Here is a 26,267-nt window from a genome sequence, read left to right on the forward strand (position 1 = left end):
TGCTTTTAGCTACGTATGGAGTTTAGAACAAATCTTGTAAAGTTTTAAAAAAAATGTTTAAATTATGGTTTATTTAACGACGCTGACAACTGCAGAGGTTATCTGAGATCGGAAACAACTCTGTATAAGATGGACACATTTTTTTACGCGTATTTCTGAATTTGACCTCAAAGCAAGGCTTTCCTTAAATGGTGGTAACACTTCGTGAATAACTGTGAATAGTAGAGACTCTAATGAGCAGCAGCTGAGAGAGCGGTGGTGTTACATGGCCAGATTGGATTCTTACATCTATCTGACTGCAGTACGATAGCACTTTGAGATTGAAAAGACGAGGTTCATTTTCCCAAATATTGAAAAGAAAAACTAGTTGACTCGAAAAATTTCATAAATGAACCACAATTTTTAAAATTTATTCTGCTGAAAATCCTGCGAAATAAAATTTGAAGCGAAAGTTTCATGTTTTCTTTCCTCTCAGAGAAAATAATTGAAGAGGATAACAACAGAAAATACTTCGTAGCAGTGAACAAAAGTGCAAAAATGAAAAATCTATACTGAAAAAGGAACTTTAACACACCTGTTGATCACAATGTATAATCTGAATTATAGCTGTGTTGAATTTGTGCGAGTACGACTCTATTCTTCTAATTTTCAACTATGGCTGTTGTTGAAAGCAAAACAATCAAATCAGAGATATGTAGTTGCTCAATAGTAATTGCTGGAGAATAATCAGTTGCAGCAACTGCATTGTGTAGACTATGTGTATTTTTCTAATTCATGTTATAAAAGAGTTGAAAGTGAACATGAGTACTAAACACATACAATTTACCCTTTCTCATAATAAAATGTGATATTTTTTTATTACTGATACATTTTTTTTTTTTTTGTTTCAGTTGTATCAGATAAATATTAGTCTACACATCTGAAAATGTGTATGGATTGAAACTGGTTACTGCTTTGGTGTGAAGTTTTGATATCTGAAATTTGAGATGCACACAGGACCACTTTTAGGAATGGGTTCTGTGTCTCAAAATCTGATCATCCTAACTTAAACGGTGCACTTTGCACCCGAAGTCAGATTTCCAACGTTTTTCACAGTTACAAAAGTACTCTTTAGTTCCGATATCGAACGTTTATATTATTTTTTCGGTGTGCAATAACTGAGTAATTTATTTCTGTACAAATGAAAATAATAATTCAAGAAAATAAACTAAAGAGAGAATTATAGTTGGTAACACACTACAGTGAAGGAGTTGGTGCGAAACTTCCAAGATGTACTTCCTTACAAATGGCTTTTAATGAACCCGGAGTTTCATTGCTGCTCTCACATAAGCCCGCCATAGGTTCCTGTCCTGAGCAATATTAATCCAGCCATATCACATTTCCCATCTCTCTCAAATTCATTGTAAAATTATCCTCCCACCTACGTTTTGGCCTCTCTAAAAATCTTTTTCCATCAGATCTTCTAATACTTTATATGCATTCATGGATTCACCCATACATGCTACATGCCCTGCCCATTTCAAACGTCTGGATTTAATATTCCTAATTATTATGTTAGCTGAGGAACACAATGCGTGCAGTTCTGCGTTGTGTAACTTTCTCCATTCTCCTGTAACTTCATCCCTCTTAGCCCCAAATATTTTCCTGAGGACTTTATTCTCTTGCATCCTTAACATCTTCATCTCTCAAAGTGAGAGAGTTCAAATTTCACATCCAAACAGAACAATCGGAAATATAATGGTTTTATATATATCAACTTTAAGCCTCTTTAGAGCAGACTGAATGACAAAACTTCTCAACCGAAGAATAACAGACATTTCTCATTTTTATTCTGCGTTTAATCTCTTTCCGAGTGCAATTTATATCTGTTACTGTTGCCCCAAGTTATTTGAATTTTATCACCTCTTCAAAGGATGAATTTCCTATTTTTATATTTTCATTTCGTACTAGGTATGTTCTGGTCACGAGACATAATCATATACTTTGTCTTTTCGGGACTTACTTCGAAACCTATCTCCTTACGTCCTTCAAGTAAAATTCCCATGTTTTCCCTAATCATTCATGTTTTTTCTCCTAACATATTCACGTGATCGGTATAAAGAAGCAGCTGATGTAATCCTTTCAATTCCAAACCCTCTCCGTCTTCTTTGTTCCTTCTAATGGAATATTCTAGAGCAAAGTTAAAAAGTAAAAGTGATAGTGCATCTCCTTGCTTTATCCCGCAGTAAATTGTTCACATAACATGTATTACAATGGGAGAGCATGTGCCATCTTCAAGACTCTTGATATTTTATAAATGAAATACTGCATAATACTGACCTCAGCGAAATCTGGATGTACTATAGTGATTGCCGGAAATGGACCGATCCACCATTTGATAAGGGGCTTGTATTGTACTGCAATTTTGTAAGTTAAACCCCATCTGTCTGCAACAAAAATATATCATAATTAAGTTTAAGCTATTTGGTGTACAATATAATTTTAGGTTTGGGTTTTGGGAAATTGTGTTCATCTTAAGATAATTTTTGGAGAAAGTATAATGTTTGGTTAGGGAACATGTATTTATCTGAAGATAATACTGGAGATTGGTTTATAATGACTGACATCCCTTTTTGGAGAATTAGAAAAAATGTAATTCACTCTCAGCTATTAATACTGACGATTCTATGACAGGCTTTGCCAAGGGGCTCATTATGAGTCTCGAGACTCCTCATTTGTATTCACGGAGTCCGGAGCCAGTTGGAGTCCGTCAGTTACCTGAGCACAGTGGTGAATAGCAGAATTTCCGACTGTACCAATCCCAGACCGCTTGCAAAACAGGCGAAAGTGTATAAAATTATGTTCAATATCAGGAGGAGGAAAAATAATTGTTTATAGAAGGGGATGGTAATACATTATGTCTTCTATGCCTGAAGTGTTTTAAAGTATCAGGATTAGTAATATTAGTCAACGTTATGAAATATATCATGAATCTTAATAATGACATGTTTTTGGATACGAAAGAGATTAAAACAGGAAGATAAATAGCGATAATTTTGTTATAGTGCAATGCACTATTATCATTATTATTATTATTATTATTATTATTATTATTATTATTATTATTATTATTATTATTATTACAGGCTTAATTATTTATTTCTTCTTAAATTTATTTATACACGCTTTGGCATCTGTGATCGTATAGCGTGTAGGAGATTGGGTATATCAGTAGGCAGTTGTAGTGTTTGATTTTAGATTATTGATTAACGTTTATATTGGTAATTAAAGCAGTGATTAATCTTCGTATGTAAATTTCCAATCCGGCATTGTCTTTGTGACTGAAGGAAACCATGGAAAACTCCAGTAAGATTGGTCGGCCGTGAGGTTAGAAGCCGGGACCTCCGGAATACCATCTGAGCCGACTCGCTCGGTGTATAGTTGTTGTTATAACCGTATTATGATTATTATTATTATTATTATTATTATTATTATTATTATTATTATTATTATTATTATTATTATTATTATTATTATTATTATTATTTTGTTCTGTTGTCCCATAACGTCCTGGCATCACATAGGCCTGTGATGTCAAAGCAAGTGCATTTTTCTGACCTTGACGTCGTGCGCGGACATTAAGCGCTAGGTATGCTAGGAGGAATAAGCAGCCTGTTGGATTAAGAAAACAGTGGTGCACAAACTTCAAACGGAACGTGAAATTTTATGTCGTTATTTTTATATGGCTTCTTTCTGTTTGATATTTTCTATATTGTCTGTAAAACAAAAGTACTAACACCTATTTCTTAGCCTAATATTGCAGTTGTTTTTTAAACGTTAACAACGTAATAAAGAGTAAAGAAGGAATATTCACACAAATTCCATAATAAGTACAACTATACTGTAGTAAGTGAATTAAACACATCATTCATAAAGAAAGTGTTATCCCAAAGAAAGACATTGAATATGACATGATAAGTTGAAATTGATATTGATAGTATCTTTAGCTTATAAAATTATTTAAAACAATATTATAGTTATATGTTTTATCTGTAACTAATATTACATAATAAAACTCTTATCGCATTTTGCTTTTAGGTGATATTGGTGCGCAACTTTCTGTTATCAGAATATTAAATTAGCTCGAAATCTGCTGAAGCTATAGGGCTGACGTTGCACCAAAACATAGGCACATATCTTTTGTTTGTGATGTAACAGTAGTTGCTTTGTTAATTCATTGCCTTACAAACATTTTTCATGCGAATATTTTCAAACATTTTAATACACTATCTTCAGTAATACATATTTACGATATATTAGATTTACGAAAACATTGTTTCATTACCTGTAAGGCTATTAAATAAACACACCTGAAAATTTCACTTTTCTGTAAAAAAGTTGACAAAATATTCCTTTTGAATAAAAAAGCAAACTCGTGAAAAATGAGCATTAAAATTAAAACATACATTCTTATAATGCACTTATACTTCTCAGACAAATCTAAAAATTAACATGAATACAGTTTTAATAAGTTCTCTTTCCTTTATCCATTGAATCAGTGCTGGCCATCCCTGTATATAGCTCGACGAAGCGGCATATACTATCTCTTTCGTCTGTCTCTTTCCTTTCCGCTGTAAAGCGCTCAGGCTCTCCTGGGCTCTAAGCGCGCGCTTGCTCCTATGGGCATCAGTTGACATCACTGACATAGGCTATCATTGTTATTATCAGTTTTTCATAAGACAATTCAGTCTTAAGCAAGCAGCGAGTGTGGAGGTTAATTTGTGCAAGTCAGTGGAAGTAAGCGTAGCAGAGGCATTGACCTCTGTATTAATAAGTGAAAGAAGACGGAGTGAAATGGAGGATATTAAAATGAAACAAGATTTAATAGCATTGAAAGAGACCATAGCGAAGGTGAGGAAGAAGGCGGAAAAAATCCAACATTAAAATAAATATTTGAAAGGCAAATGTGAACACTTAGAGGCGGAAAAGAGGAGAAAGAACTTGACATTTTTTGGAGTAGAAGAAAAGAAAAAGGAACATAGTGGTGAAAAATACGAGAAGATGATAGCAACGTGTTGAGAGTGTTTTGGAATGGATTTGATTGACGGACAAATTGTGAATGTATTTAGAATAGGAAAAAGAAATCTAAATCGTAATCCAGATCCAGTTAGGCCTAAACTAGCGAAATTCAAGAGCATGATATCGAAGGATAAGATCGTGAGAAACAGAAGGTTGCTAGGTACACTTCCATCAGATTGGGCACTTTATTCTCTAAAACCCTTAACTTCTGTTTCTCTCTCAAATTGAGAGTCCAGGTTTCACAACCATACAGAACAACTGGTAATATAACTGTTTTATAAATTCTAACTTTCATCTGTTTCGAGAGCAGACTGGATGATAAAAGCCTCTCAACCGAATAATAAACAATATGTTCTATTTAACATAAATCTCTAAGCCTCGTATGAGTATAATTCATGTTCGCTGGGACAACTGAACATAGAGTAGCTTAATAAATCATTACCAAGAAACGAAGATAATACATTATTACGAAGATAATGTATTATACTTAAAATGAAAATATCTGAAGTATGTACGCTATTCAGTAAAAATTTGATATTAGTAAGAAGTCAGAATGAAAGATTTTTAGGTTAAGTCCACAACTAAATAGAGTAAACTGAGAATCAAATGAAATATCGTTATCACAAACTCGCAAGATACTTATTTGAAATATATAGTATGTTGAATATAATAATATTAATACCAATTTAAATAACGCATTCTAAATATCTCGTACTTCTAATTTGGATTTATGCGTTACAATTTTTGATATAGATGCCGTGATTTCGAAATAATGTCATTATAAATGTTTATCCCATAATTAAGGCTATATTTTTTGCCTTCAGTTCTTACGCATTTGGCTTTTGAAATAAAATATACTTGTTTCTATTTGAAAGGGTCTTTTTTGTGGAAGGAATTTAGTAATGCATAGGCCTATGTAGAAATTTATTCCCATTTAATTTAGTTTTCTACATCGAAATGACTGAACGTCGTCCAAATGTCCCAGCTTCAATGCTAGAACATATGAAACTTTCAAACAGACCTAGAAAGACGGCGCAGTAGATAGATCCGATAGATGGAAAAAGTAAAAATCTCTAGCCTGTTCTCTCACCTCCAACCGATAGAATACTATCAGTTAACCTGTATATCCCTGACTGGGACCTCAACTTCGAAGTCTAGTAGATTTTGAAGTTGAAGCACATAAACTCTGAAGTTACGTGCACACAGCATAAAGCAGAGCAGCGACAAGGTAGTCCATTCTCATCATACACATACCGTATTAGTTGGAGATTTTTCAATGCATGACGAGCAAATAATTTCATAAGTAAGTTCTAGCCTGAAGGACAGACGTAAATATTATGTTGGCCAGAATAGAATGTATTATTGTCTGTCAGGTGTGGAAACATAACATATTCTTGGTCCTATAAAGAGTAATATAGAGCAGAACTGTTTGAAACGTTGTTTTAAAAATTATTATTATTATTATTATTATTATTATTATTATTATTATTATTATTATTATTACAATTGTAATTGGTATTATTAGGTCTATTAGTCTATTATTATTATTATTGTTAATAATAGTCTTCTAGTCGTCATTCGGCTTCTAGTCGTCATGAAGAGCAGTCGACTTTTTGTGTAGCTCCGCTGTTTTCACAGTGTTCAGTTATTACTACATTCGCCTGTGTCCTCATTTAAGGCGCTTATTTAACTGCGTAAAATGCCGGCTAATAAAGATACATGTTCAAAATGTAGGGCTGCTTTCTTCGGCAGACAAAAGTTCCTGAAGTGTGCTGGGCCTTGTGGCCTAAGATTTCATCTGGACTGTTTAAATATGAGTGAAGTTGAATACGATTTTTTCATGAAGGGAGGCATTTCCTCCTTCAAGTGTGATAAGTGTATCAGTGCAGCGAAGGCGGTTCATGGTGATAACACTCCTATGAAAGCCACCAAGAAGACCGATAAGAAGATCATCTCGCCTACTAGAGTACTGGAACTACCTAATTTACAAAGTAAGGAGTCTCTTTATGTTCAAGTAGAGACAGTGAGACTCAACAGTGAGTCCATTCTAGATACTTTAACAGTCATTCTTGAACATGTTAAAAATCTGGAAAATGAAATGGGTGAACTAAAGAGTGAGAATACTGCCCTCAAATTACAAATGGCTGACATTTTGGTTAAAAATTCCTGTCCTTGTAAGCCTGATCAGATTGTCTCTAAATTGGGTGAACAGTCCACTGTTAACCCTATTACTAAATCCTTCAGTAGTGTTTTGTCTGACATAGTTAATTCTCGCAATCATGCGAAGTCAGCACCAAGTACTTCATTTCCTCTTACTCAACATAACAGTAATGAGGTAATCTCTGCTGTCGTACGCTCAGACGATAGCACTGTTGCGTTATCAAATAACGCTGACTCTGATGGTTATCAAACTGTCACTCGCAAACAATTTAAGAAACGAGATCCTAAAGTTGTCACTGTAACTAATAGCAACTTAGAAATGGCTCCAGAGAGAATCAGAACCAAATCCCTTTTTGTTTCTAGATTTAGTCCTAATGTAAACGAGAATAATATTAAGGATTCACTCTTTCATCAACGTAAATTAAGGTCTCTCGAAATAACTAAATTGAAAACAAAATACCAGTCGTATTCCTCTTTTCATATCTCAGTTGATGAGAGGGATTTCGAGTTAATTAATAATTCTGATGTTTGACCTGCGGGATGCCTTATTGCACCCTTTTTTGGTAAACTTAAACCTGAGCAGCATTTTGCTCCACCAGGTACCTCTGTTGATTCTAGGGTTAATGTCTCTTAATATTATTCTCTAACTCTCAATGCACAGTTATAATAATCATCTTGAGATATTTTACCAAAATGTTCGTGGTCTTAATACAAAAATTGATGAAATTTTTCAAAATGTAATAAGTAATAATGATATCATTATCTGTCTTACTGAAACATGGTTATCTGAATCAGTATTAAATACAAATTTATTCCCTAACAATTATACTGTGTTTCGAGCAGACAGAACCTACGAGGACACCAATAAAAAAGAGGTTAGGGTGTCCTAACAGCGATTAACAACCAGTTACCGTTTATCTGTCGGCGATATAATTTAGAAATTATTAATGAATGTGTTTGGATTGAAATTAAAATGGCTGATGGTATTAATTTATTAATTGGAAATCATTACTTCCCACCTGATTTCGGTCATAATCACTTAAAATCTTACCTCAATTTTCTTGAAAAAAAACCTTGATACTCATAATTTTAGAGTAGTAATTATTGGTGATTTCAATTGTCCTGGTATGGATTGGTCAACTGGTTTTAATCTTAATGATATTCATTACTACTCTAAAATTAAGTCCAGTGATTTATATTCCTCGTCTTGCCTTCCGGGATTAAACCAAAATTAATTTTACTGTTTCAAGTAAAAATCTACTTGATCTTGTCTTTACTAATATTATTAACAGTACAGTAAAACTAGCCAATCATTCTCTAGTTTTGGAGGACTTTTATCATCCATCCATCTCCATTAAACTTGAAGTGTATTTGTCGCTACCTGATCACTGCCAATCTAGTACCTTCATAAATTATTCTCAAGGTGATTACTTGAAACTCTATTCCAGTCTATACAATCATGATTGGAATTCCATATCTCAAACTACTGATGTTAACGTTGCTGCTAACGCGTTATCCCAGATTATGAACAAAGCTATTTCTCTTGCTGTTCCTGTCACTTTCGTAAAAAAATCGCACTATCCTAAATGGTTTTCAAATAGCTTGCGTATACTTATAAAGAAAAAGAACAAAGCACATAGAAATTTTAAGAAATTCAAAACTGATCACCATTATCAAATTTTTTCCAATTACAGAAAACAAGTTAAAGCTATGATTAAATCTGATAAATTTAAATGGTTACAATCCATTGATGAAAATTTGAAGAATGAACCTAAGAAATTTTGGAAATACGTAGAATCTTTTCGTAAATCCAATAATTATCCCATCGAATTATTAATAAATGGGATTCACATTACTGATCAGAAAGAAATTGCTAATGCATTTGCTAATCAATTTAAATCGATTCAAAAACAGCCTAATTCTAATCTCTGTTTGTTGGATTATAATTCTACTGACTTCTTATCCTTACCTAAAATTACAGTTGATGACGTTTCATTAGCCATAAAAAAGCTTAAGCCTAATAAATCCAAGGGCACTGATGGCATTCCTAATTTTATTATTAAGGGATGTTCTAATATTCTAATACCCGTTTTAACTTTTATATTTAATTTAAGTTTATTAACCGGTACATACCCTATGCTTTGGAAAGAAGCATCCATTATTCATATCTTTAAGAATGGTAAAAAAATGTTGTTTCCAATTATAGACCTATTTCAATATTAAACAATTTCTCAAAAATTTTTGAAAAAATAATCCACAAACATGTTTCATTTTATGTTAAGAATAAAATCATTTCAGCCCAACATGGTTTTACCAAAGGTAAATCAACAACTACAAACATAGTATCCTACCTTAATCTTGTTATGCCTGTTGTTGAAACCCAAGGTCAAATTGACTCAATTTATATCGACTTTAGCAAAGCGTTTGATGTTGTACCTCACAATATTTTGATAAATTAAAAAACTTTGGTCTCTCTTCTAACTACGTGAGCTAGTATGAAAACTATTTAACTAATAGACAATGTTGTGTTCGTCTAGGTGATTCTCTCTCGGACCCATTTAATTATTTATGTGGAGTTCCCCAAGGATCTACATTGGGCCCTCTATTATTTTTATTATTTATTGATGACATATGTAAAAGAATAAGTTCAAACTACCTGTTATTTGCTGATGATCTCAAAATCTTTCGCTCAATAAATAGTTCTGCCGATTGCCAAACTCTTCAGTATGACATTAACTCTATTGAACTTTGGTCTGACAATAATGGAATGAAAATTAATTAAACAAAAACTTTTGTCATTTAGTACTCTCGAAAAACTACTTCCATAAAATTTAATTATTCTCTTAATAACGTCTGTATTATTAGGAAAAATTCTGTAAAAGATCTTGGTGTACTACTCGATTCTAAATTATACTTTCACGATCATGTTCAATGTATTTATAATCATTCAATAAGAATGCTTGGTTTAATAAGGTCTCTAACTTATTCTTTTTCTACTCCAGAGTCACTATTAATTCTATAATTTACTTTGGTTCGATCTAAACTTGAATATGCATCTGTAGCCTGGAATTCCATTACTTCAACCGATTCGGTTAAATTGGAAAATATTCAGAGAAAATTTATTTCCTTATGTGCTTTTCGATATCTACCCAATTCCTCTAACTTTAACTATGAGATTACCTGTAAATATTTTAACTGTTGTAGCCTTTATGCTAGACGTCTAAATCTTGATTATCAATTTTTTTGCAAAGTTATCAAGGGTGATATTGATTGTGAGTCTATCATAAACAATATCAGCCTTCGTATTCCTACAAAAGGTTTAAGATTTCAAAAAAAATTTTATAACAGAAATTCAAAATCACTTTCTCCAGTCTGTAGATGCATAAAATATGCCAATTTGCATGGGCACAATTTAGATCCTTTTAAGGTTTAGTTTCGTCTTGATTATTAGTTTTTACTGTTTGTTCTCAATTTTATTTATGTATGTTTTTGTTATTTAAGATATTATTTATTTTGTTTTGCACCTTTGTATCTTCTGTTTGTGTATTGTGCTGAACTATAATTGGCCTCTGTCTGTTGTTCAGCACACAAATATTAATAATAAATAAATTAATAATAAATAAGTAAATAAACAAATAAATTATTATTATTATTATTATTATTATTATTATTATTATTATTGCCAGAACATACAACATTTATAATTAAAAGAAACGACATAAATAAAGTTTAAACTTGTCTTAAAACAATAACATTACTATAAAAGAACAAACATTTAGAAAGTCATAGGCCTACTATATTTTGTTTGCTATAAATCTAGCTCCCGTTTGAGTAAAACTCATGTTCGGAGGGAAAATTGAGTGTATAGTACGTAGGATAATAAATTATTACGAAGAAACAAGACAATTTCTCTATTTGAAAAGAAAATAATTCAAAGTAAAAATTGTGTTGTATTATGTAAGTAGTCAAGATAAAAGTTTTGTAGGTCAACTTGATAATATAATAGAGTAATAAAATGAATTATATTGAAGTATCGCCAAATCACAAGATATTTATTTAAAATATGTCAGTCAACGTATTAATACTAATTTCAATAATTTATTATAAACATGTATTTCATTTTTAATTTAAATTCATGCATGTTAAAATTTCTTGATTAGGCCTATACATAATATATTTCTTTGTGGATCATATGCGGAGACTAAAAGGAAGGCAGAAAGTGGGAAAGCTTGGAGGAATGCTGGGTTTATAATGAAGGACCTGCCATTTGGTAGAACACTGTGTATGTATATATATTTCAATTTCAAAATCATATTATAAATTTTTAGTCCATAATTGAAGCCATATTTCAATTTTTATACATTAATTTTTTCCCAGCAGTTGTAATGCATTTTGTCAGTTTTTGCAAGGTTTTATTTTATTGTCTAAGAAATTTAATATGTTTATTTAAACATTTGATTAAATTTCATTAAATTTTTTTTTCGACATCGCAATGACTTTACGTCGTCCCAAATGTCCCGGCTTCAGTGCTAGTACGTACGAAAACTTCAACATCAACCATACCTAGACAGACAGCAGAGTGAAACAATCTTGAAAACAATCCAGTCGCTTGAAGTGTATGTCATAATGTAAATGTCTAATATATAAAAGTGAATGTGGGTATGTATGTATGTATGTATGTATGTATGTATGTATGTATGTATGTATGTATGTATGTATGTATGTATGTATGTATGTATGTATGTATGTATGTATGTATGTATGTATGTATGTATGTATGTATGTTCCCTATACAAATCTACACGCTTTGACCAATATGTACCAAAGTTTGCACATTTAATCTTCATAACCCGGAGAAGAACATAGGCTATATTAAAATTGTTAAAATGGACGTTAAATTGATTAAAAAAGTAAAAAATAAAAATAAATATGATCAAACATTCATATATAGTACTAAAATGCAATCTTCTATAGTCAATTGTTCTTTATTATTGTCTGTTGTATTCAACATAGACTTTCATGAGGCCATGGAAAAAGCAAAACGATATAAAATAACATTGTAGATACATCATGAAGGCTAAAACTAGATCATTCATACAATAAGTATCTTTACGAAGTACAGGACCGAATTATAAATTTCTCGATGCTGTTGTAGATAGTGTGCAGACTGTGTTTTATCAAACTGAATTCTTAAATTCTTTAAAATCACAAGGATTGCCAACACATAATTTAATACTTAATATTGAATCACCAATACAACTATTGCGAAATATTGAATTATGCAATGGAACAGGAATTGGTGTGAAAAAACTCATGACAAACGTAATAGAAGTGACAGTATTAATTGGCAAAACGAAAGGAAAAGATGTTTTTATCCCACATATTCTTATGATAGCCAGTAACATGCCATTCGATTTTAAGTAACTGCCATTTCAGTGCAACTAGCATTCGTAATGACCGTAGTAAAATAAAGCTCAAGGGTAGTCACTCAAAGTTGCAGACATTCACTTAAATCTCCGTGTTTTTCACATTGTCAATAATTGCGTAACTTGCTTTCAAGTGAGCACACCTAAACATATATACACATTTATACAAAATACGGGAAAACGAATTGTATGCATATGAATGAGACTTTTGTCATATTTCTAATGTAGTATGTGAATATACGCAAGCCCACTGAAAATAAGACATTAATTTATATTTTCTTTATTTTTATTCATTTGAATTGATTGGGATACCGATATTTTAAATCCAAGATTTGGACGGCTATCATTTCGATATACTACTTACTTACTTACTGGCTTTTAAGGAACCCGGAGGTTCATTGCCGCCCTCACATAAGCCCACCATTGGTCCCTATCCTGAGCAAGATTAATCCAGTCTCTATCATCATATCCCACCTCCCTCAAATCCATTTTAATATTATCCTCCCATCTACGTCTCGGCCTTCCCAAAGGTCTTTTTCCGTCCGGCCTCCCAACTAACACTCTATATGCATTTCTGGATTCGCCCATACGTGCTACACGTCCTGCCCATCTCAAACGTCTGGATTTAATGTTCCTAATTATGTCAGGTGAAGAATACAATGCGTGCAGTTCTGTGTTGTGTAACTTTCGATATACTACTTAATTCTAAAATATATATCTTTCAAAATATTATTGCCCATGTCCAATAATGTGTTATTGCGAAATTTTATCTATGTAATCAGGTTGCCAGTGTAGTATGTCAAGCATTGTGGAAAGAACGGTCACTTCATTTTCTATAACATATGTCTTTCAAAATATTATTATTTATGCTGAACAATGACTTCTTGCAAAATTATACTCTATCTGCATTCTGTATATTAAATAAAAAGTAATATATTTAATATGTTCTGAATTTGTTAGATATAATATCTCAAGTAATATTTTAAAAAAGGCCGGGTATGATATAAGCGGGCGTACAGCTGTCAAGGGGTAAAAATATTCCAATATAAATTCAATTACATACGTATATATTGATTCTTTGGTACGACCGATAGATACATTTCGGCTCACGATGACACCCCAACGATTCAGACTGGGAACAAGAGAATTCTCTAATTACCATCAGCTGTCTCTTAAATTCAAGTGAAAGCACACATAGACATGAAATTACGTGAAATGTATGTCAGCACAGCTTCAGTTAAATGTACAGATCTTACAATTATTTTTTCTCCGCCTCTGTAGTCGTACAACGTCACATTTGTGGCGGGGAGGAAAGGAGACAGCAGAAAAATTAATGGTGTTTAATACGCTGACAGCCACGACTAAGATAAAGCACTTGAAATTTAGCGGTAACTGACCGGCAGAGATAAATAAACAAAACAAATAAATATATAAATTTAAAACAAAGTTGAACGTCAGGCACATGATGAAATATTTTCTTTTCGGTGCCTGATCTACAATTGTTTTAAATTTAGTTAAACCTGGCAGGCATTTGGCCAAGGAGTATTAATTCATATAAGTGAAGTTAAGTGAAGATTCATCTTTATGTGCGAGGAAAGCTTAGTAAAACAATTCCTTTTAGTTGTCTATAGTTGGGTCCCCGAAATTTTCGAAAATTTAACAAACAGTTCATTTGAAAACAGAAGCAGAAAGGAAAACCCGGACAACGCCGTGTACTTTCAGCTAGTATAAAATATAATTTAAGATGTAGACAGTTGTAAAATGTAAATAATGTAATTATAACGTTTGTATCCCATCTATGTACTGTACGTATGTTCATAGAACAAAGTAATGTTTTATTTCCAGAAAATTGTGGCACCGTACATACTGTATTACTTACTCTTTGTTTATATAATTTAATGTTACTGCACTTGTGCAACAGCCTACTCTACGTAAGTTCTCTGAACGACAATATGTTCAATAACATTAACGACACAATTATTGCTGCTGCTACTGCTACTGCTGCTGATACTACTACTACTACTACTACTACTACTCACCGTTAGCGAGTCTAATTCAGAACTCAGCGGTCCTGGGTTCGATTCCCGGTCAGGACGAGTTGTCTGGGTGAGGTTTTTTCGGGGTTTTACCCCTGGTTTTCCCCCCCCCCCCTTCATCCCTTTGTCATCATCCCGTTTCTTGTTTTCACATCACTCTACAGGCGGCCTCCGGAAGCTACTGGCTCTCTCGACCGGCCTCCGTGGAATGTAGCTATGCGACGTTGGATGGCTTCCGCAACGAGCATCCAAGGCGGACCTACTCGGGGGAGGAGTTTCGCCTCGGACCGTCAGGGGGGCCTTGGGGAAGTTGCCGAAGCAGGAATAGTATATGAATTTCTGTAGGCTGTAGGGACCAGTCGTTAAGGGATTCATGTGTTTAGGGCTGTGCGCGTAGGGATCTGTGGCACACAACTCAATCCATATCTAGGGTTAGCGCAATAAATATCAACAGGTCACAGTGCTGGGCCATCCGTGCCCCCGCTCAGTTAAATTCCGTTCCATTCCACTACTATAACTACTACTGCTACTTTTATTAATTTTTCTTACGTCCATACCTTCTGGCTTTACGAATATATATGGTAGAATGCTTCCCAGAATTGGATAAGAGGGCAGACCAGGCAGTTTATCCATCATGCGCTTTATACGCAACTTCTCTGGATCTCTTTGACGTAGAAGAAGCATCCCTACTATTAGAACAGCAACTAGCAGTAGTGTTGTGGGTTCCATTGTATTTGCACCACAAGATTATCCTGGAAGGACTTCTGTATACTTCAATGCGCAGTTACCTGTGCGAGAAAACAAAGCTGTATTAAGAATTTCTCAATGGGTATAGAAGATATTTAACAGTAAAGAGGATCCTTGCACTGGTTCTAAGGAAGTTGGGTAGAAATTTACCGGGTCTGATCCAAGTTTTGTAAATTGAGCAAAAAATGTTAAAGGATGTATCCAGCTAAACTTGCCAAAAAGTTGTTCTGTTGAGAATCAGAATCACTGACGACAGTGGTTTGAAAAATTGGCGGCCTTTTACGATCTTCTCGGTAGTGCGACGTCTTATTGAGAAAATGCTAGATTTTAAGTTAAAACATTATATTTCCACTTCCATTCACCAAAGGGGTTTCGTTTGTACACCAGGGACCCATGTCAACACGTCATTAATTAATGGTTGTCTAAAGCACGCGAAACACATTAAATCTGATTGTTTTGTTTTTTCTTGATGTAAGCAAAGCGTTTGATTGCATTGGAAATGAGCATGATAAAAGATCACTAGCTATAAATTCTATGCCCTATAAATTACGAAATTTAATAATTGAATTATTAATAAGGAACCAGACTCAAATTGAAATTTCTAACCGGAAAACTAAGCCCATTGAGGCAAAAAATATGGTGTTCCTTAGGGCAGTCCACTAGATACTCTTTTAAACTCAGGAATCGGTATGATTAAGGACCTTACTGATAATGAAGTATCCCACGGCCATGGTTTTGCATAAGATCCTAATCTAGACAAACTCTCTGCCGTTGCTTTTGCAGATGACTTTGGTTTGACTTCAAGTAGTGAAAATGGCATTACATCTCTGATTAGTCTAGCAGAAAGTAACCTTTCTACCCTTCGTTTGGTTATTAACCCTAGCAAGTGCAATTTAATAGAGATTAAAAGTGGTATCCTATCCCAGTTTAATGTCACATCCGCTAATGTTTCGCTCATTCAATCCATTTCTAATCCTAATGACCGCATTCAATACCTTGGTAATAATTTTAATGATGAAATAGTTTTTGATAAATGTGTAGTTTTTACCACATTCAGTAAAAATATTTCTAAACTCTGTTTCTCCCCTTTATTAAAACCTGATCAAAAAGGAACCATTATGAATCAATACCTCTGGCTCATTGTTACTTATCCCTTAAAGTGTGCACCACTCAACCAAATCAAAACCAAATTTCTTAATTATTTAGATAAAGTTACCGGAGGAGCATACAAAGAGCTTTTTGGTCTTCTTCATGACTGCCCTGACGAATGCTCTACTCCCCTAAAAATATCATGGTCTTTCGTTACGTTTCTGAGGCAAATTTCACAATCGGATTAGCTATTATATTATGTAATTTAAGTAGGTTGTTTTGAGAGTTTTTTTCGAAAACATCGTATGATTATATAATTTGCTTCATTATTCTGTATTTAACATTTATTTGGGACTATAATGGTATTATAATTTTTATGTTATACCTTGTCCAAGAAATAATCTGTTGAAATCTGCACATATCTACCGTATTATTTCTACTCTGTGTATCACCTTTAATCTATGACTAGTTCATGTATAACAGAATTACCGTTAGTTGAGAAACTTTGATTTAAATCAGTAGGCCTACACCATAAATATATATGGCACCTGAATAATACTCACACTGCAAAATGAATCAAAACACAAATCTAGCTGGACAAAATGAATAACTTATATAGCCTATAACAGGTTTTCATGAAATTTTACACAGGGGTTACAGGTAGCATATATTTTTTGAGTCAAAGTCTCATTACGTTTATGTAAGAGGAACTACACCTTTACAGGAGGTGGTTTCAGACAAAATAACATTTCTCCTAACAAACAGATTTTTCATGAAACTTTGTACAGGAGTTACAGGTAGCATTTACTTTTTATGCAAAAAGTCTCATTGCGTTTGTATAAGAGGAATTATCCTTTTATACGGGTAGTTTTAGGCAAAATTAGGTACTTTTCTCTTATCTATCACATTTTAATAAACATTTATACAGTAGTTGCAGGGAGCATATATTCTTTGTGTCCTGAAAACTTTCGTAGCGTTCGTGTTAGAGGACTAGCCCTTTAGAGGAGGTGGTTTTAGACAGAATTAATAAATTTCCTTCTGTCTAACACACACACACACACACACACACACATACATACACACTATATATATATATATATATATATATATATATATATACATACACATATTACTACAAAATACTGCAGATTTCTCTCTAAGCATTTTTACACTACAGGCTACTTCTCATACGTAACAGGTTTTCTTGAAATTTTGTACAGAAGTTATAGGTAGCATATGCAGGGTGTTCGGAACTTAATGCCCGACAATGCAGGAGCGTATTCCTTGATTCATTCTACAGCGATATAACCTAGCATACCCTTAATCTAAATTGAAGCATTGAGAAGTTAATGGCTTGCGAATATCCGGCTCTTCTTGCGGCGCCAAGCACTATGAACGTCAGACTATGTGAGGCAGCGATCGCAAAACGTCCACTAGAGACAGTTTGTCGTGCGGGGCTGTCAGTGCCCGGTGATCGTGAAAATGCCGTTCGTGTATTCTCATCAAGAATACGCTGATATTGTGTTGATTTATGGATTGTGCGACGGTAATGTTGCGAGAATATCGGATACGGTTTCCAGATCATAGACAGCCAGATCCAGGAGTATTTACACGTACATATCGCCATTTAGCTGAACGTGGAAATGTCCCAAGCCTACATGTACCACACGAAGAAGTGCGGCCAGACCGAATTGAAGACCTAAGGCCTGCAGTTATTGACATCATAAATGAAACTCCACGGATAAGTACATGACGAATGGCTGCACGCCTTGGAGTTAGTAATTCCACAGTTTGGCACATACTACGAGGTATAATGATAATTTTGTGCAGAACCTAGAACCCGGAGATCCTCATCGTCGTCTGAACTTCTGTAACTGGCCGATAGCCCATCTACAACTAATCAGCATCAATTGCTGCAGACCACATCAGACATCATCCCGCCACTATTGCGAACGCCACGCATTCACTATTACGTAGAACTGTCTGGTGTAGGGATGCTCAAGGAACGCATTTCGAGCCCCACCTGCAATAACAGTGCACAGATTCACGTGTAGTTTGGTACACTATAATGCAATTTTGTATTTATTTACTTTTTTTGTCTCTTGTAATGCAACAAATTGGTGGAACCTTATGAAGACCTGACTGTGTTGGTTAAGTTTGTAATGATGTTTTCACGTCCAAGTAAGTAGATCTGTGTAGGGTTTGTACGTGTAATAAAAGAACAGATTACTTCTCAATGTCTTCTCTTTTATTTCCTTAATGACACATTTACTACTTACAAAAATTTTGTCCAAAGTTCCGACTTATAAGTTCTTGTAACTCGGAAATTATTAGACTTTTGATTAGGACATGTTAGGTAATACCGCTGTAGAATGAATCAAGGAATACCCTCCTGCATTGTCGGGCATTAAGTTGCGAACAACCTGTATATTTGTGTACAAGTTCTCATTACTAGAGCTAGGAAGTTGGTACCAAAACTCTTGTGTGAGATTTGACTACATCTCTACCGAGTGAAAAGTAATAGAACGTCTCTCAGTGTCAGTGAAGCAGATTAACATGTAAAGCCGGGTGGTAACCAAACATGTGATCCAATCGTCCACAACCTTAGATCAAGAAAATAATATAAAAACAATAATTTACTTATAAAATTCGTAACTCGCAATCAAAATTAATTTACCCATATAATATATATACATACATACAAAGTATACAATAATGATTCTAGCCTCATTATAACCTGAACATTTTCATTTTATCAAAAGAAATACTCCTTCTATGTTCAGAAAAAAAAACAGTATTTTTATTCTGAAAGTATTCGTTCTACGTCACAAGACGTACTGGAGCAAATCTGAAATATGATACAGTATATCTTACTATCATCAGGTGAACAACTACTTTGTGAATCTAATAGTGTATCTCGTATGTGACACATAATATTAAATCCATAATTGTTTTCAAGAATATTTTTCGTTTCTATTGTAATGCCAGCTAAGAAATTTATATCGTAATTTCAATGTTGAACTTGGACTGTAACGCAACCGAATGCATAGCAGCACGAGATGTAACATTTAACGAAGAATAATCGGAACAAAAAATGGGTCAAAAATCATCATTTTCATTTCTGCATCAAGTTTATAACAATTGCACTTGTGATCTGTTAAAACTTGCAATTTTGCATAATGAATTCAATCCGCGGTGTTTTTGTATTACTGTGTGATGTTGAAATTAAATTGAAAATAGGAAATATTTTACATATGCGTCCTTGGTTTCAATCGATATTGAACGCAGTTTTTCCGCATACAAGGTTATACTATCCGACACTCGGCGGTCATTTTTATTTGAAATTTTGAAAATTAATATTGTTTATTGCAGCAGGAACCGAAACCAGGCAAACAGTATGCAAGAAAAGTAAGGTACGAAATTGTTGTGATAAATAAATTAATGTAACAGTTAATTATAGAGAAAGCAAAATTGTACGCCATATACGTTTTCGCCATTCTAAATCTGTAATGCAAAACTCTAAATATATATTAAAAAAAAACATCTTTTCAGACTTATGTTTTACCACATTTGTGACAATTTAAGTATGATTTTTCAACCTCAAGAGCATTTTAGAACTTTCCGATATTAGCCCTTATTATACAATAACTGTATTGTCTTCATTTTATAATACGCAATAATCGTATACAAAACACGGATGTGTCAAATTCGCTTCCGCTGCGTGTACTTGAAACACGTCGACTACATTCTGTCCGGGGCGCCGTAGGTTCACCACAGACTAATAGAAATATGTCAGGGCCCTAGTCATGATGTACTACAGATGCACTATCTATGCAGTAGAGACCAGCAAATCAGACAAGACTCACGCCCGTACCTGCTTGCCGTCAGGCTGGTGTTCCAGTGACGCTACAAAGCAAGTTAACTTTTAAGACTGAACCCATTCAGCCCAGGTTTTATAGGTTCAGTCCAGGCGGGAACAAAGAAAGCCTGCCTGTTTGCTCGTATTATAAGGTAGAGTGACTTGCATTCACGGAAGCCAGTCTGCGCTGGTTAAGATGAAACAATACTAGTTTGAAATCTAAGTTCGTTGGCCATTTAGTCACTTCAAAAAATCATTATTATATGGTCTAACACGGCAGCTAATTCTTGATTAAAGAAACACAGTTTTACGATTTATTGCGCTAAAGAATTCATAAAATAATAAGACAATATGATACATTTCATATTCCTGCAAAGTGTATCTGACTTAAAAAAATAGTAACATTTCGTAACTTGAGACTAGTTCGGAAGAGAAGGGAAGGGAAGGAGAGGAGAGGAGAGGAGAGGAGAGGAGAGGAGAGGAGAGATTATAGAAAAATAATTTATTTTAACTTTTTCCTTATCAACAATTAAAAGCCTTATAAATACCTGTAAAATGTATAAAAGTTTTTCGTTCTCAGAATATTGATTTGCTATTTAACTTCTGAGGAACAGATTTCTCTATATTTATGAAGCTGAAAGTTTGAATGGTTTGCATTAAATTTGTATTACTACGATGAAAAGGAAAGTGTAAGTAATTTATAATAACTGTTGGCATTTAATGGATATTATGTTGACGAGAAATAGTTTTCTTTGTCAATAATTGATTAAATGGTGATCTTACTCGTGTTAATTGTGTAGCATGTACGGCTTACAGCTGTTTCGGTGCTTCTTCACACCATCCTCAGAGCTTGTGAGTAGGCCGCTCACGGACGTAAACAGTCATGGGCAAGCCTGAAAGACATTTTGCCTGTCTCTGCTATCTGCTATGCAGATAAGTAGTGTACTGACGGGTAGTTACGAACTATATGTGTGTCGTGGTGTTGTTTATTTCATGGTGTTCCTCCCTACATAGTCTGTTGTGTACATGTGTCGCTCTTGCAGCTGTACACAAGGTTAAGCTCCAGATTCAGTTAACTTGCATGCACAGTATTCCCCCTCAATCGGATCCCAAGATGCTACGTCTGTTAATAACTTTCCTCCTCTCTAACAGCTATATCCTTTAGATTCCTTTCTATGTATTTGTCCACAACTTGAGAACATTTTTGTATTCCTATCTATTTTTTTCATATAGTTAGTAAGCGTTGTTACAGAACGCAAAACTGCACGCACTGTATTCCTCACCTGATATAATTAGGAACATTAAATCCAGACGTTTGAGATGGGCAGGGCATGTAGCACGAATGGACGAATCCAGAAATGTATATAGAGTGTTAGTTGGGAGGCCGGAGGGAAAGAGACCTTTGGGGAGACCGAGAAGTAGATGGGAAGATAATATTAAAATGGATTTGAGTGTAGTGGGATATGATGATAGGGACTGGATTAATCTTGCTCAGAATAGGGACCGATGGCGGGCCTATGTGAGGGCGGCAATGAACCTGCGGGTTCCTTAAAAGCCAGTTGTAAGTAAGTAAGTTAGTAAGTAAGTAAGTAAGTAAGTATGTAAGTCAGTTAGTAAGCGTTTCTTTTTCCTGAATCTTCGTGTCCGTTTCTTCAAATAGCTTTAACCGCATGATAACCGATGTAAACAACGCGTGAGGAATTGCCCATACTGAGAGCTGTGCTGTGTTGCACTGAGATGCGTTTCTAATGTAGGGAATTCAGGAATAGATGCTTGTGAGTAATGTACACGAAATAAATAATGATTTTTTGATGATGAAAACACTACTTTTGTCCAACAAGATTCGTAATTTGATCCACTGTGCAATGTGCCGATGCTTTTTACCGATTCAAGTGTCTCAGCTTCCTTATCTCACGTCCAGTTCTGGCTAGCCTCTCAATCTGCCCTTTTTTACTTGGTTGTTTAACGACCCTGTATCAACTGCGAAGTTATTTAGCGTCGATTGAATTGGTGAGAGCGACGAGATGATATTTGGCGAGATGAGCTGAGGATTCGCCATAGATTACCTGACATTTTCCTTACGGTTGGGGAAAACTTCTGACAAAATCCAACCAAGTAATCAGCCCAAGCGGGAATCGAACCCGCGCCCGAGAGCAGCTCCGGATCGACAGGCAAGCGCCTTAGCGACTGAGCTACGCCGGTGGCTCGGTCTGTCTTGTCTCTTGCACTATGAATCTCGAAAATTTAAACTGGTGTTTGCTGCGTTGCATTTTGTAGACTGAAGGTCGCCCAGACTGGTTTTTTCGAAGCTTTGAATATTTATATTTTAATTGTCATTTAGTGTGTATTGCATTAGACAAGAGTATGCTGCAAATACAGTGCGTTCGTAGCTCGGCGGACTGTTATTACCAGGCTTCGAGACTTCGGACCCAATAGAGCAGTGCAGTGGGAAATCCGCATAACGGCGTGCTGAGTATAGTGGTAAACCGTACAATGGGTTGGGGTATTGTAGAATGAATGCCAACAAATAGGCAAAGGAAAACGCTCTGGATTTGAAGGTTCTGACGAATAATTTGGTTTTCATACAAACTGTGTCTGAAACTATTACACGGTTAGAAAAGTCAGATTAAGAGATGCCGGAAGCCCTCAAATTAATTTAGAAAATGATGCAGGGAATTAATGAGACATCAAGTACACCGGTTACTGAACGTGTAAAACAGAAGTGGAAATCAATTTTATGTAAAAATAACGGATATGGAACATTGTGTAACATAAACAGCAAATTAGTGGACATAGAATCACCCGAGAATAAAGGACTGTCTCTTAGAGACTGCAATGATGTTAGGCTTTTTCGTTTTGCTCCTATCACGTCATGCGACGTAGAGCGCAGCTTTCTACAGTACAAATTTTGGCAGATAACCGAAAAAGATTTATGTTTGGGACACTGAGAATGTATCTTGTAGTAGGTACATTGCAATTCGGTACTGTAACTGCGCTTCCTAAAGACGACAAATAGGATAAATGAAAAAATTAAAATTGTTACATGAATATTTCCACCATTAACACCGTGTATAATTAAACACAAATGCTTATAAAAGAAAGGATAATAAATGCTTTTCACATTCTTTTGACATTATCATTGTGTAAAGTATATTTACTTTCAGAATGTAGGTATGTGTGTTTCCCCATACTACCATACTCTATTCTAAATAGCAACGTTGTTACCTCAACACATCTCTATCTACCTGCAGCGAGTCAATAACCTATAGTGCATGCACAGTAAACTTATTGTATCAGGTCCAAAGTCTCGAAGCCTGGTTATAACATAACCTAAATAATGTAAACAAGGGATAGAAAAGTGTTATTTAGGGATGATGAAATTAACAAGGAAACTTTTAATTAAGGACGATGAAATAAAAAATAAACATAGCCTAAATAATTTTAAAAGAAACAATTATTGAAAGTCCAATTTTCAAATTTTAATGTTTTAGTGTTTCCGTCGAGCTACGAATGCACTGTATACTACTACTACTAAGATTTCAAATCATCCGTCCTCAAGTGAGGTTCACCACTGGGAATTAACAAAATATAAAAGATAAAGGGAAATGAAACGAGCAAAATACTGATTCGATTTGTACATTAAAACAAAATTTTACGTGTTAACATATAGATGATAGGCTTAGTATAAAATTTGAAGAGAGGCCTTCAGAATTTCCATTACAATCTTCTGCACCTCATAAAAGGGAATTTTAAAGGATTTAAGGATATTACATGTAAATTTTGGTAAACGACCCCTCGCTCCAAGTAGTAAGCCTGCAACATCGCAGTTGTAAAGCGAAATGCCATATTTTTCATTGAAGTATAGAAGACAAGGTACATATTTAGCTCGCTTGTCATCATTTATCTGCAGTGCTTGATTCGTGTTTCGTTCAAAGCAAATCGTAGGGTCTAAGACCATCGCTTTCTGGGTTCTTCTATTGATGGCAATTATATCGACTCTTCTATGAGAATCATCTTCAAACACACAATAAATCTCCTCATGTACTTCCCATCCTCTGTTTCTTAGCAGGATGACAATTGGTGTTCGGGCACGATGGTGTCTGTTGTTACGCAGTAGCTCTCCCTTCTTACAGAACCCCAGTACGTGGCCAAGTGTTTCAGTCTCGCTGCAGCCGGGATGGCGACAACGGGTAGTACTGAAGGTTCTGCCAGGGACAGATCTCACTGCAATGACGTTGCAAGACATCTTGATGGCATTGATGTATTCCGAGGACGAAATACACTTTTTAGAGGAGATCCAGGTCTAAATAGGTGTAATATGCTGGTACTGAAAATCATTATAGGTAATGCGCATGATAATGTCAGTAGAGTTAGGACAATTCAACATTACATTAAAAGCAGAAGTGGTTGGTGATATAGTTCAATGCTGACATTATGTGCATACGCAGTGCCTAGGTGAAGCTGTTCCTCGTGCTGTATACAGGAGTCGGTACAGTGAAGTCAAGAGCAATAGTGTGTTGGATGGTATGTTGAGAAGCTTTGGTCATCTAGTCTGCTGTCAAAAAATCTGAAAGTTAGAATTTATAAAACAGCTATATTACCGGTTGTTCTGTATGGCTGTGAAACTTGGACTCTCACTTTGAGAGAGTAAAACAGATGAAGGTGTTCGAGAATGTGGTTCTTAGGAACATATTTGGGCCTAAGAGGAATGAAGTTACAGAAGAATGGAGAAAGTTACACAACGCAAAACTGCACGCTTTGTATTCTTCACCTGACATAATTACGAGCATTAAACCCAGACGTTTGAGATGGCAGGGCATGTAGTACGTATGGGCGTATCCAGAAATGCATATAAAGTGTTAGTTGGGAGACCGGAGGGAAAAAGACCTTTGGGGACGCCGAGCCGTAGATGGGAGGATAATATGAAAATGGATTTGAGGTAGGTGGGATATGATGATAGAGACTGGATTAATCTTGCACGGGATAGGGGCCGATGGCGGGCCGGTGGCTTATACAGTATGTGTAACATCTAACATCTCAATTATATTCTATACTAGCCGTACCCGTGTGCTCCGCTGCACCCGTTAGAAATAAATATAAAGTAATTACATAATTAAAATAGGACATTTGATCCAGGGAACATTCGTGTTTGGTAGAAGGATAAATCGTTTAATATGTTACTTAATTTAAATTGCATCCAAATAATTAAAATGCGATCATTTTGGTCCAGAGACACACATTTGGTGCAATGACAATTCCTTTAACATGTTTGTTAATTTTTATAACATGCAACCATAGGTTAATGAAGATTGACATCATTTAGATTTAATGTGTATATTTTATTTTACTTGTTATAGGTTTCCATTGAATTATGGTAATAACTTAATTTTAACCCTTGTTTTCTATGTATTCAGTAAATGGTGCTTGGCCCTCTATGGTTCTCAATTCTTCAGATAACTTAAATTATATTATATAATATTAATTATTATATTATATTATGTTATATTATATTATATTACATTACATTACATTATATTATATTATATTATATTATATTATATTATATTATATTATATTATATTATATTTTATTATATTATATTATATCAGAAGTTACTGTAATAACATTATAGCATTATGTCCATCTAGAGAAACTACACTTTCCAATGGTGAAATAATAATTAATTATACAAATCGGTCAATTTAGCTTCCGATATTACTTCATACAAACACAGAAACATTCTCTGTAGGCTATCTTTCATAGCTTTCGTTTGTTGCTGTCCAAGGCCCCTTATAGACGAAGTCATTTGTTTTTTAATTCATTACACGGCCTTAGATGGCAGTTATTTTAATTTTAAGTCTCATTTATCTCATCAAATATCAGTCCTATCAA

The 26,267-nt window shown here is 34.5% G+C and overlaps 1 protein-coding gene across 4 annotated transcripts in view; it reads right to left on the reverse strand.

The window, feature by feature from the left end:
• The window catches only part of LOC138698283 (cytochrome P450 4C1-like), an 86,278-nt gene that overhangs the window by 48,720 nt on the left and 11,291 nt on the right, over nucleotides 1–26,267 (reverse strand). For 3 of the 4 annotated variants that reach the window (XM_069824074.1, XM_069824075.1, XM_069824077.1), the window contains 2 exons: nucleotides 15,238–15,468; nucleotides 2,320–2,426 (listed from right to left, as the gene is read on the reverse strand). In XM_069824074.1, coding sequence (XP_069680175.1) covers nucleotides 2,320–2,426; nucleotides 15,238–15,409 — 279 coding nt within the window. In that variant the 5' untranslated portion in view covers nucleotides 15,410–15,468. The remainder of the gene's footprint in view (nucleotides 1–2,319; nucleotides 2,427–15,237; nucleotides 15,469–26,267) is intronic. The other variant, XM_069824076.1, reaches the window with a different exon arrangement.

Source organism: Periplaneta americana, chromosome 4 (genome assembly GCF_040183065.1).
Source record: "Periplaneta americana isolate PAMFEO1 chromosome 4, P.americana_PAMFEO1_priV1, whole genome shotgun sequence".
Classification (NCBI taxonomy): domain Eukaryota; kingdom Metazoa; phylum Arthropoda; class Insecta; order Blattodea; family Blattidae; genus Periplaneta; species Periplaneta americana.